At 44.0% G+C, this 13,464-nt stretch overlaps 1 protein-coding gene across 3 annotated transcripts in view; it reads left to right on the forward strand.

Moving 5' to 3' along the window:
• SNX29 (sorting nexin 29) overlaps positions 1-13,464 on the forward strand; it is a 768,639-nt gene that overhangs the window by 173,377 nt on the left and 581,798 nt on the right. For 2 of the 3 annotated variants that reach the window (XM_049902693.1, XM_049902691.1), the window contains exon 1: positions 2,056-2,162. The exons of the other annotated variant lie outside the window; for it this stretch is intronic. Coding sequence is in view for 1 of the 2 variants with exons in the window: in XM_049902691.1 (XP_049758648.1) it covers positions 2,156-2,162 (7 nt within the window). In the remaining variant the exon portion in view is untranslated. Of the gene's footprint in view, positions 1-2,055; positions 2,163-13,464 lie in introns of those variants that run through there. 3 annotated transcript variants of the gene reach the window in all.

Genomic DNA, 13,464 nt, shown 5'->3' on the forward strand with positions numbered 1-13,464 from the left:
GAATTACCCTTAAAGTGGGTGGCTGGTAGTAGAAAATATAAGAACAAGCACAAATTACTATTTCAATGAACTATCCTGCCTGAAGTGCTATGAAGAAAAGGTACAGGGTGCTATGAGAAGTTACAACACATGATCTTCATGACAACTCCATGAAGCAGGTATGCTCTGCCCTGACAAAGGTCACAGGGGTAGTGAGATGTAAACTAGGCTTTCTGGGGGTGGATTCAGACATGCCTACTCTTTAACTACAGTAACAAATTAATAACAATTGTAAAGTATAATTTTGAAAAAAGGAAAAACAATCTCACCACCCTAATACAAGTCTTCTCGTTTGCCATATTTCTTTAATTTACAGTGTTTACAATCTTTAGTGTGTATTTACATACGTTATATGGGATTGGACATGCTATTGTTTTCAATCAGATAAAATATAATAATTTTTCTTTCATTTGCCATATTTTGACACAATTGTCATCATGGTAGAGAGACCATTTTGCCTGGAGCTTTTTTTTACTTATTGCATTATCGCTGGAATTTCCTCATCCTTTCATAGTAGTCTTTTAGCGTTTCAACAACTGCAAGAGAATCCTATGTGATGGGCCAAGATTTGCTTCCCTGTTCTTCTGTGCTCAGGCTCTGGGTGCTTTCCACTTATTCATTATTATAAGTAATGCTGCAGTACATGCTTCTCCAAAGAGCTCTTGGCTGCTATTGAGTGGTTTTCTTAAAGGTAAATTCCTGGGGGGTAGAGATCACCTGGTGAGAGGCAATGTTGTAGGAAGAGGATGGGGCTGTGGAGTGACAAATAGCTGGCCTGGGATTCTGGCTCCATTTCCTGATGGGGCTTGGTCCTCAGCTGACTGTTTTCAACGGTGGATCAAGACTTCTAAGTGGAACAATCAGTTAAGTGTCAAGTCAGTATTTAAAAAAAAAAAAAAGGAAAAATAGAAGAAGATGCATTATATACAGAATTGTTTTATTAAACTTCCATTCATATATATGCATGGAGCCCTGGTGGTGCAGTGATTGAGAGCTCGGCTGCTAACCAAAAGGTCAGCAGTTGAAATTCACCAGCCGCTCCCTGGAAACCCTATGGGGCAGTTCTACTCTGTCTCATAGGGTCTCGCTGTGAGTCGGAACCAACTCAGTGGCACCTAATAACAACAACACTGGGTTGTGATGTCAAATGTACGTTTTTACTCTGGGTTGTGGGCAAAGTAAGTTGGGGAAATACTCCTTTAGCCCTTCTGGATCCCCTTTTCTGAGTATGTAAAATGGGGCAATAACCTGGACTTCATACGGTTGTTGTGAACATATGTGTTTATACTCAATCCATCCACCTTCATCTCCACTGCCACACCCTAGCCCTGGCACTGTTATCTCTTGCCTTACCTAGGCAACTGCAACAGCTCCCTAACCAGCTGCACCTTCTCCACCACGTCCCAACTACAGTGTCACTCCTCTGCTTAAATTCTTCCAATGACTTCCCGCTGGAGTTAGTAAGAGAAGTCCAAGCTTCTTACCATGCCCTGCAAGGCGCTCAGGGCCTAGCCCTGCCTCTTCAACCTTCTCTCACCATCCACCTTCCACTCACCTCTGGCTCCAGTGAGCCCCTTCATGCAGGGCCTTTACACTTGCTGTTCCTTCTGGAATGCCTTTGCTGCGGATCTTCCGGACTGGCTCCCTCTCATCACCCAGGTCTTAGCTCAAAACTCGCCCATGTTCCCCGCTCCCAAACGCTAGCCCATTACTGGTTTTCTCTTCTTCCCGTCTAGTCCTTACCCTTCTCTGGCACTCGTGATCTTGTGAAGTGCCTAGCGCCTGACAGAGCTGTGAGCCCTAGGAGACCCGGGGCCCGGCGTGACCGATCCCCACCGCATCCTGGTGCTCCCAAAACGTTTGGGGACTCCTCGAGGGCTATGCCGACCCGCGGGAAACTAGGCTTTGCTGGAGAGCCCCGCTGCCGCCATGCCACACCTGCGCCAGTGTTTACGTTCCGGGTCGGGGGGCGGGGCCGTGGCGGCGGCACTTTACTTCCGGGGCGGAGCGGGGCGGGGCCGGCGCGCTGTCTCCTGGCCTGTCTGGAGCTCCGCGGCGGCAGTGGCGGCGGCGGCGGCGGCGGCGCGGCGCGGGTACCGGCCCCGGGAGCAGCATCATGAGCGGTGAGTGGCGGCCCCGCCGCTATCACCTGCCCCGGTCGCCCCGGCTCCCGCTGCTCCAGCTGCACACTGCGGACCCTGAGTCCCCGCGTCCCGTTCGTTCCCAGACCCCCGCCCCTTCTCTCCCAGTGTTCTGACCTCTGGCCCCTGGGACGCCTAGTTCCTGGCCCATAGTCACCTCCGGTTCTCTGGCCACCCGAGTCCAAGCACTGCAAGTCCCCTGACCCCTGTCCCTCAGTTACAACGAGCTCCTGGTCCCCTTGTCCCTCAGTCCCGCCCAGTCCTCCGACCACCTTGCACACTTACCAGACCTCAGCTCTCATCTCCCTTGTCACAGTCCCTCCTATCTCCCAGACCCCTGAGTCCCAGGTCCAACCCTCAACCCCCCAGTCATTCCCAGGACCCAGGCCCCTTGCTTGCAGTCACTCCAGTTTCCACACAGGCAAAGGATGACGCTAGACACTCAGTTTGTTGACCCCTGAACCCCCGTATCCCAGTAGCTCCCAGTCCTCAAAGGATTCTCAGTTCCTCAGCCCCTTTGTCTCCCCGCCTCTCATATTTCCCTGGCCGCTGTGCCCCAGTGCTTAGCTGTTGCAGTCACCACTTGTTCATTTACCAGCCCTGCCTCCCTCTCTGATCCTCGGGTCTTACAGCTCTCTTATTCCTTCATACTCCAACCCCTTCCATTTCTTCTAGCTCATGTGAGGTCACTCTTGCCCTCTCTGAAACCTTTCCCTTCTTGCCCATGCTGAGCTCATCAGAGGACCGTCCCTTCGCCTTTCTGCCCTTCTCTGTCCTGCCAGGGAGAGGGGTGGTTCTGGTGGGGAGTCTTGAAGGGAGAGGGAGGTGGATATAGACAGCTTGTCCTCAGTGTTTCTGAAGTTTGGTCCCTTGACTCTGACTAAATGTTCACAATCCTTTCCTCTGAAGTATCCTATTGGTGTGTCTTGGTGCTAAGTCATTCCTGGGTGTTATAAGTGGAGATGGGAGTGACTCAGGGAAGCATCTCAGCTCGCCCTGACTGTCTTTCCGGCAACTCTGGGATCTGGATTTGCTTAGGAGGAACCGCCTCGCCTTTCGGTGCTTGTTTTTCCCTCACTGTGGGATTGCTTCTGAAGAATCCCTGCATCCAGTTTCCTCTGCCCTAGCTTTCCACTGAGGAATTTCTGGAGATTGGAGTGGGGCAAGGTGACGGGGCTGCTTCTCTCTTCATTTTTAACTTTTACGTTATCTCTATGGTTTTTTTTTTCTCCAAGTTATGTGTCTTTTGTTTTTGTGTTCAAGAGGAGGATTTGTGAAACGGATGGTCCTTATGAGGGGGTTTGTGGTGGAGGAGGGAGGTTCCTGTGAGATAGTCTGTCTTCTCTTACCAAAACGAGTGATTAAGATTTCTTGGACATTAATGATGCCACAGCAAAGATGTGATAAGCTGGATTACCCAGGAGGCGATATAGTGATATAGATCAAGCTAATTGACCACTCTGGAAGTTCCAGCCAAATTGGGATAAATAGAAGTTCATACTTCCTAGGCTTGTTGTAATGACTGATCTTTCTTGAGGTAAGGTGATTAGTACTGTGCCTCTTACATGGTATGTGAGAGCTATTATTTTTGTTTCCATAGGACCCTTGTGAGATTGGGGTTGGGATTGTTTCTTTGCCCAGCTTTGGGATAAGGGCTAGGGCTGGGCACTCCCTGAAAATCTCTTCCTTTTAATGTGACCAAGAAGTATTTGCCACAAGCTCACGGTTAGGGATCATTCTTTGTCTGTCTTCACAAGAGGATGTGAAATTGACCAGCCAAGGGAAATTGATCAGTTTATCTTTCAAGGGGCAATTTAATATCAAAGTTAAGGAAGTTTTTAACTTTGATTTTTAATCATTAGGTCTAGTGGGAACGGACTAGACGGCAACGAGTTTGTTTTTTTAGTTAAGACCAAACAAGTTACAAAAGGGAACCAATAAAGGGCTTTTTAGGAAAACGGCCTTAAGGATGAGAAAAAAACAAAAAAAACATTGCTGTTGACTCAATTCCGACTCATAGAGAGCCTATAGGACAGGGTAGAGCTGTCCCATGGGGTTTCCAGGGATTGATTGGTGGAGTTGAACGGCACACCTTTTGTTTAGCAGCCCAATGCTTAACCATTGTGCCACCACAGCTCCATTAAGGATGAGAGCCTTTTTTAAAGAAAGATAGTAGTTGAGGCAAAAAAAAGTGGTTGCTGAGAATGGAAGGGGAAGTCCAAGGTATTCTCAATCCTTTTTTGAGAATGCAGTTGAAAGGGGAGTTTCCTATCTGTGGGATTAATAATTGGCACGTAATAAAATAATATGGCATGGAAGTTTTTCCTCTCTTGTCTTTTTTTGTTCTTTATTGTACTTTTGATGAAGGTTTACAGAGCAAATTAGTTTCTCATTAAACAATTAATATACATACCGTTTTGTGATATTGGCTGCCAGCCCCACAGTGCTCTGCGCTTCTTGACCTTGGGTTCCCCTTTGCAGCTTTCCTGTTACCTCCTGCCTACTTGTCCTTGCCCCTGGGCTGGTGTGTCCTTTTGGTTTCATTTTGTTTTATGGGCCTGTCTGATCTTTGGCTGAAGGGTGAACCTCAGGAGTGACTTTATTACTGAGCTATAAGAGTGTCCGGGGGCCATACTCTTGGTGTTTCTCTAGTCTCTGTCAGACCAGTAAGTCTGGTCTTTTTCTTTTTTTTTTTTTTGTGAGTTAAAATTTTATTCTACATTTTTCTCCATCCCTGTCTGGGACCCTCTATTGTGATCGCTTTCAGAGTAAGTTGATGGTGGTAGCTGGGCACCATCTAGTTGTGCTGGACGCTGTGGTAGTTGTGGTCCATCTGTGCTTTGGACTAATCTTTCCCTTGTGCCTTTGGTTTTCTTCATTCTCCTTTGCTTCAGATGGGGTGAGACCAGTGCAGTATCTTAGATGGCCGCTTACAGGTTTTTAAGACCCCAGACACTACATACCAAAGTAGAATGTAGAATATTTTCTTTATAAATTATGCCGATTGAGCTAGATGTTCCCCGAGACCATTGTCCCCACAGCCCTCAGCCCAGTAATTTGGTCTCTCAGGGAGTTTGGATGTGTCTATGGAGCTTGTCTTTTTTTTTTTTTCTTTAAAGAAAAAATTTCCAACATGACAAAAGTGAAGAGTATAGTAACCCCCCATGTACCTATCACATGACTTCAACAGTTATCCACGTATTTCATCTATATCCCTACCTACTTCCCTCCCCAGATTTGAAGCAAGTCCCAGGCACCATATCATTTCACCTGTAACTATTTCAGTATGTATTTCTAAAATATAGGGATTCCTTTTTTTTTTTGTAATAACTGAGTTCCATTATCATACTACAAGAAATTAGCAGTAATCCCTTAATGTCATCAGATATCCAGTAGATGTTCAGATTTACATGCTTGTGTTACAGTTTTATAGTTTATTTGTTAAACAGGATCTAAGTAAGGTCTAAACACTGCAAATTGGTTAAATACCTTTTTAACTCCCTTTCTCTCTCTTTTTTTTGTTTACAATTCAGTGGCATTTAATACAGTCACGGGATTGTTCAACCATTACCAGTATCATATTACCATCTAGTTCTAAATCATTTTCATCACCGTATTCCCGATAGCCCCTTGGCAGCCACTGATCTGCTTTCTCTATGGGTCGGTCTATTCTGAACATTTCATATAAGTGGAATCATGCAGTATGTGGCCTTTTGTTGTCTGACTTATTTTAGCATGTTTTCAAGGTTCATTTGTGGTGCAGCATGCTTCAGTACTTCATTCCTTTTTGTGATATAATAATATCCTATTTTATGTGCATTTCAGATTTTGTTTATACATTCATTTTGATAGACATTTGATTTGTTTCTACCTTTTGGTTATTGTGAATAGTGCAACTATGAACATTCGTGTACGAGTATTTGAACACCTGCGTTCAGTACTTTTGGGTATACAGTGAGGAGTAAAATTGCTGGGTCATATGGTAACTCTGGAGTTCTTGTGGTTAAGAACTTGGCTGCTAACCAAAAGGTTGGCAGTTCAAATCCACCAGCTGCTCCTTGGAAACCCTTTGGGGTAATTCTACTTTGTCCTATAGGGTGGCTATGAGTCGGAACCAACTCAACGGCACCTACAACAATAACAACAATGGTAACTGTGTGTTTAACTGTTTCAGGAACTATCAGACTGTCTTCCAAAATGATCTCACTATTTTATATTCCCACCAGGAGTGTATGAGTGTTCCAGTTCCTCTATATCCTTGCCAACACACGGATTGTCTGTCTTTATGATTATGGCCATCCTAGTGGATTTGAGGAGCCCTGGTGATGGTGGTTAAGAGCTATAGCTGCTAACCAGTGGATTTGAAGTGGTAGCTCACTGTGGCTTTGATTTGCATTTCCCTGATGCTGATGAAAGGACCCCTGGTGGTGCAGTGCTTAAAGCTCTTGCTGCCAACCGGAAGGCCGGTGGTTTGAACCCACCAGCCACTCCTCTGGAGAAAGATATGGCAGTCAGCTTCCCTAAAGATTTAGAGCCTTGAAAGCCCTATGGGGCAGTTCCACTCTATCCTATAGGATCGCTGTGAGTCGTAATCTACTCGAAGGCAGTGGGGTGCTGATAACGTTGACCATCTTTTCATGTGCTTACTGGCCATCTGTGTGTCGTCTTTGCAGAAATGTGTGTTCAGAGTCTTTGCCCATTTTTTAATTTGATTGCATTTGTCCTTTCATTGTTGAGCTCTAAGAATTCTTTATATAATCTGTATACAAGTCTCTTACCAGAGATACGATTTGCAAAATTTTTCTTACACTCGATGGGTTGTCTTTTCACTTTCTTGGTGATCTCCTTTGAAGCACAAAGTCTTTTTTAAACAATAGGCCCCCTTTTCATCTCTTTCTCTTTTTTTTTCCCCACGCAGTTTTTGTTGAAGGAAACGTAGTCATTTATCCAGTAAGGTTTCCTTGTGGAATTTTGTTGACTGCATCCCTTTGGTGTGGTTTAATGTGTTCTCTGTCTCTAATAGAGCCTATAAATTGCTAATTAGAGTCTGCAGGTTTTTTTTTGAATTGAGAATGTTTTGAGTAGATTCAGAGGTCAGATGGGTTCAAGGCCGAGTACATTAAGTGCAAATAACCAGGAAGTGGAATGGCCTAGGTAAAACACATACAAGATAAATGGGTATCATGAGGCCAGAAACAGCCCAAATGACCATTAATAAGGAAGTGGATAAATATATGTGGTACAGTCACATGATGGAAAACCTCGAAGATGTTAAAAGGAATAAAATGGATAGATACGTATCACTGTGGCTATATCTCAACAACATTAATGTTCTGTAAAAAAAAAAAAACAAGGTGTAGATTATACTGACAATATATGCCTTGATGCCAATTAAAACACGCACACCAAACAAGGTTTATGGATTCATATATGCATGTGTTGTTGTTGGCTGCCTCGAGTTGGCCCTTAATGCATGGTGACCCCATGCATGATGCAACAAAATGCTGCCTGGTCAAGTGCCCATCCCCATAATCGGTTGAGGATTGGACGATTGTGATCAATAGGATTTTTACTGACTGATTTTTAGAAGTAGATCATCAGGCCTTCCTAGTCCATCTTAGTCTAGAAGCTCTTGTGAAATCTGTCCATCATCGTAACAACACACACGCCTCCACTGACAGATGGGTGGTAGCTGCACATGAGGTCCGTTGGCCGGGAATTGAACCCGGGTCTCCAGCATGGAAGGTGGGAATTCTAAGGTTGAACCACCACTGCCCCTACGTATACGTATGTAGAAGTAGAATTGTCAGGAAGAAGAATTCCTACTAGACAGGTGTGGGTGGTTTTCTTCAGGTGGTGGAGAAGGGGCCTGGGGTGGTGGTTGAAGGCCCTTCCGCTTTATCAGTAATCATTGTTTTACCTGTTTTCCCCTAAAGCAGCCAGTAGGTAGGAATGCTTGATTACCAGCTTCTTCAAGCTAAGAAATTCTGATTTCCAGATAATACTGTCGCTCTTACTGAGAAAGCAGAACATGTAGGGCCAGAAAGTCATTATTCTGTTCAAGCATTTTCTCTTGTAAGACTTTGTATTTGAAGGTCATTGATGCTCATTTTACCCAGTAATTATTCTGTTAAGAATCCTTCTGAAGTTCAGCAGACACTGAGATTCCTGTTTTGAGGGCGAGGAAAGCCAGGTCCAGAGAGGTCAAATAATCTGTGAACAGTGAGCTCCAAGGGCCTGATATACCAGCTTTGGGGCTTAGTGGGTAATTTACTGCAGTTTCTTGCCTGATGTTTATGTATGTTTTGGCAGCTCTTTCTTCTTTTCCTGGAATTTCGAAGGTCAAGGGTTTCTCCTGCATTAACTGGCCATCTCTGGTAGTGGTTTGTCCTTGGAAAAAGAATCAGCTGAAATGACTGAATGGAAAAAAGGATATTTGTGGCTTTCATTTGTTTTTTTTTTTTTGGTTCCTAATGAACGCACTGGTTCATCTATTATGGCAAACGCTTGACTAACTCCTATGTTAGCAAGTGCCAACAGACTAAATCCCACTGCCGTCGGCTCTCCCACTCCCTTTTGCACAACTCTGCCTGGGTAACCCATAGGAAGTCAAATTCTTAGAGCTCTTAAAGTTTGGAACTAAAATGCATAATTCCAGATAAAGCACCTTTCATCTGGCCACTATCTTGTCTATTAAAAAAAAAACTGAAAAAACCCCAAACCTGTTGCCATTCAGTCAGTTCCAACTCATGGTAACCCCACTCTGCTCCATGTGTTTTCGATGGCTCTAGTTTTTCAAAATTAGCATTACCAGGCCTTTCTCCTATGGCACCACTGGGTGGATTTGAACCGCCAACCCTTTGATTAGTGTTGTTAGATACTGCCGAGTCAGCTCCACCTAATAGCGACGCTGTGCGTAACAGAACAAAACGTTGCCTGGTCCCGTGCGTGCCATCCTCACGGTCGTTGCTATGTTTGAGCCCATTGTTGCAACCACTGTGTCATCTGTTAGCAGTTGAGCTCAAAACGTTTGTGCCACCCAGGGATTTAATCTTGCCTGTATATGACCAAAAAACCAAACCAGTTGCTGTTGATTCTGACTTATGGTGACCCCCTGTGTTTCAGAGTAGAAATGCACTCCATAAAGTTTTCAGTGACTGGTTTTTCAGATGTCAATTGCCAGGCCTTTCTTCTGAGGTGCTCTGGGTAGACTCAAACTGCCAGTCTTTGCCTTAGTAGCTGAGTGCTTAACCGGTTGTGCCACTTCCTGTCTATATACAGTAGTCCCCGACTTACAACATATTTTAGTTACAAGGAACCGTACTTACAATCATCTTTTTTTTGTACACCTTATTGTTAGTAATATGTACTGCATACAGTATTGCAGCACATAATTTGCTGATATCATTCTCAGATGTTCACTTGCAGATATTTATATGTAATGTTTCCAACCCCAAAGATTGCATTTATGAAGATACTGATGAAAAAAGGCAATAATAATGAAAACTGAAAAAAAAAAAGGTATTCAACTTAAGTCAGAACCGACTTATAACTTAGTCTTCTGAATGGAACCCTGTCATAAGTTGGGAACTGCCTGTATAGGCTGTACATTCCCAACAGGGATGATATCACCCCCCAAATCCAAAACCCACTGCCACTGAGTCGATTCTGTCTCATAGTGACCCCAAAGGAATTTCCAAGGCTGTAAATCTCTACGGAAGCAGACTGCCACATCTTTCTCCTGTGGAACCACTGGTGGTTTCGAACAGCGGACCTTTCAGTTAGCAGTCGATTGCTTTAAGCCTGTACCACCAGGGCTCCTTATCTCACCCCCAAGAGGGTGAAAATCAGTTCTCAAAGGGAGAAAAAGATCTTAGTCTTCTTATCTGTAGAGCACAGATATACATGCAGTGCATAAACAGATGTGCAACATATCTGTGGTATTAAAATTTCATGGAGGGGTCAATCTGGGAAAAATTGTCTAAGTAGGCTCTGTAGAGGGGGAAAAAAAAGATTGAGCAACACTAGTGTAGGCTAAAGTAATCTTATCGTTATCATATAAATTTACATTTTGCTTTAACATCTCAACACTGCAGCATGGTTCATATTGGTCATGTTAATGGAATGCACAATTTATCAGTAATCCACTATTAATCTATTATTTTGAAGGTAGTATAATTTTAAACTGTTGACTCCACTGTAGAAATTTAGGTTATTGTTCCCCCCCGCCGTTTATTTCTAATCTGAATAATGATGTAGTGAACATTTTTGTGCAAGGTAGTTTTCTTTCTTTTAGATTATTTCTCTAGAATGATTTCCCAGACGTAGTATTAACATGAAAGTGTTCATGGTTCTTAATTGCTTTTTTTTCCCCAAAGTGGTTGTACTAGTTTAAAATGCTGCCAGTAAGGGTGAAAGCTCCAGCGGCAGCAGAGCCTGGACAGAAATTCCAGGTTCAACGTTCAGCAGACATTTATTGGATGACAATTTGGTGCATCCTCTGTCACTTAGCTAAAGGCTTTGTTGTTGGTGTCTTTTTTTTTGTTGCACTTTAGCTGAAGGGTTACAGAGCAAACTAGTTTCTTATTAAACAGTACACATTGTTTTATGACATTGGTTAACAACCCCATGACATGTTAACACTCTTCCTTTTCAACCTTGGGTTCCCTATTGCCAGCTTTTCTGTCCTCTCCTGCCTTCTAGTCCTTGCCCCTGGGCTGATGTGCCCATTTGGGCTCGTTGTGTTTTATGGGCCTGTTCAATCTTTGGCTGAAGGGTGAACCACAGGAGTGACCTCATTACTGAGCTGAAAGGGTTTCTCTCAGGGTTTCTCCTGTCTCTGTCAGGCCAGCAAGTCTGGTCTTTCTTTTTGAGTTAGAATTTTGTTCTACATTTTTTTCTAGCTCTGTCTGGAACACTTTATTGTGATCCCTGTCAGAGTAGTCAGTGGTGGTAGCCGGGCACCATCTAGCTTTACTGGACTCAGTCTGGTGGAGGCTGTGGTAGTTGTGGTCCATTAGTCTAATCTTTTCCCTGGACTAATCTTTCCCTTATATCTTTAGTTTTCTCCGTTCTTCCTTGCTTCCGAAGGAGTGAGACCGGTGGAGCATCCTAGATGGCTGCTCACAGGCTTTTAAGATCCCAGATTGGTGTCTTTTGAAGTGAATTAAACAAATGTACCAAAAAACGTTTTTCTGGAGTATTGGATGTATTAGGCAGCACTCTTTTCAATTGCATGTAGCAGACAAATCAGATTGATTTCAGTCAAAAGGGAATTTATAAAGTCTGGTAATGGAAACATCTAGGAATAGGGCTGGCTTTAGGCTCAGCTAGATTCAGGTGCTTAAATATTCATTAGGACTGTCTCTCTGTCCAGCTTTCAACTCTTCTTTCTTCTTTGTTGACTTCATCCTCAGGCACCCTTTCTTTGATGAAGACACGGTGGCTACCAGCATCTGTTGGGTCACATCCTATAATGTAGCAACACCTAAGCAGAGAGTAGGCTACTCTGCTGGTAGCGCCAGCAAGAGCAATGGGATTGACTTGCAGGGGTCTGGCTGGCTACGTGGTCACCCTTGAACCTATCCCTGAGATTCTGGTCAGCCAGGCCTGGGCCATGTGTCCAGCAGAGCCCAAGGGTGGAGTCTGCCTTATCTGACTGGACCGAGGGTGAACTAAAGGAAGAAAGGCTGTTGTAAATGTGGTCAGGGGCTGCCTCCTGGCGGGTTGAGATCTGAGACTGGAGGGGAGGGAAGGGAGGAATGACTTTCCAGGTTGTGTACCTCAGCAGCTGGAAGGGGTGAGAATTGCCTGTTTCGGGGATGGGAAAGACTGTGGAGGAGCAGATTTTGGGAGGGGGTAATTAGTAGCAACTTGAAGCCTACAGGCTGAGTGCGGCCCTTTTGCTTGCTGCCACTTTTGCTTGCAGAAGCCTATTGGTAGTGTTTGTCCACTTGGGCAGCACCATGTTGGGCCTGGGCCCTCTGGAGTCCCACAAGGAGGAAACCTTGCCCACTCGCATCATGGTTTTTTAAAAAATTATTTCTTGTTGTTGTTGAGAATATACACAATAGAACATACACCAGTTCAATTTCTACATGTACAGCTAGTTCAGTGACGTTGATTAGTCTTTGAGTTGTGCAACCATCCTCACCTTTTCTGAGTTGTCCCCCATTAACATAAACTCACTGCCCCCTAAGTTTCCTGTGTGGTCTTATGAGTTCCTGTTGTCAATTTGATCCCATATACATAGTTCTTAAAAGAGCATAATGCTCAAGGCATTCTTTACTAGTTAGCTAAACTTACTATTTAGTTTAAAGAAGACTTCAGGGGGTGTTTTTGGTTTAAGGTTTAAAGATAATCTCAAGGCAATAGTTTTGGAGGTTTACCCGGCCTCCATGGCTCCAGAAAATCTGGATTCCATGAGAGTTTGAAAATTCTGTTCTGCAAAAGTCCTTTTGATCAGGACTCTTTTGTAGAATCTTTGATCAAAATCACATCATGTTTTTTCTTGCTTGGGTATGCATATCTTGGAATCTGCTCTTTCCTCCCCCAACTCCAAAAAGTAAATAAAAAAGCAAAACACCAAAATGACATTAAAGACTATTGTGAAAACATGGACTATTCCTTTAACTGCCTCTCTAGCACATTAGATATTTAGGTTTTTAAGTATTCCATTGCTGTCTTTGTTCAGAGGATATGCATTTTATGTAATTGTATTAAGAATCTACGTTTGAATTAGTGTTTTCATTAACATTATAGCATTTACCTGTGTTCTTTCACTTTACAATTATTAAAAATGGCTGTGTAACATTCCACCAAATTGATGTACTGCGGTTCTTTAGCTCTTCTCCCATTGTGGAAAAAGAAAGTAGCTTCCATTTATCATGTTTTAGGATGGGGTTGTTGCCGGGAGCTCTGGGTTCTGCTCCGTGTGACTCCGTTGGGGCCAAAAGACAGAGATTGTGTTGGGGAGAATGAAAGGCAACCTTATTGGTTGGCCAAGTAAGGAGACAGTCGGGCTAAGTGCCCTCCAAGACTGCTTGCCGGCAGCTTGCTGAGGCTGGCTTACATAGGCTAGATCAGTTACAAAATACGAGATGGCAGGTGTGCTGGCGCAGAGCATTACAGAATGAGTAGGCATTTCCTAGGGCCTGGGTTCGATCCCCCACACAGGAGGAACTTGGCCATTTTTGTTTGTTAACCTGTCAGCTCCACCCAGGGGCAGAGAATTTACCATGTACGAGGCGGTTAATGACCTAAAGGTCATCTGGAATGCCAAGAT

The sequence above is a fragment of the Elephas maximus genome, chromosome 12 (genome assembly GCF_024166365.1).
Source record: "Elephas maximus indicus isolate mEleMax1 chromosome 12, mEleMax1 primary haplotype, whole genome shotgun sequence".
In the NCBI taxonomy this organism is placed as follows: Eukaryota; Metazoa; Chordata; class Mammalia; order Proboscidea; family Elephantidae; genus Elephas; species Elephas maximus.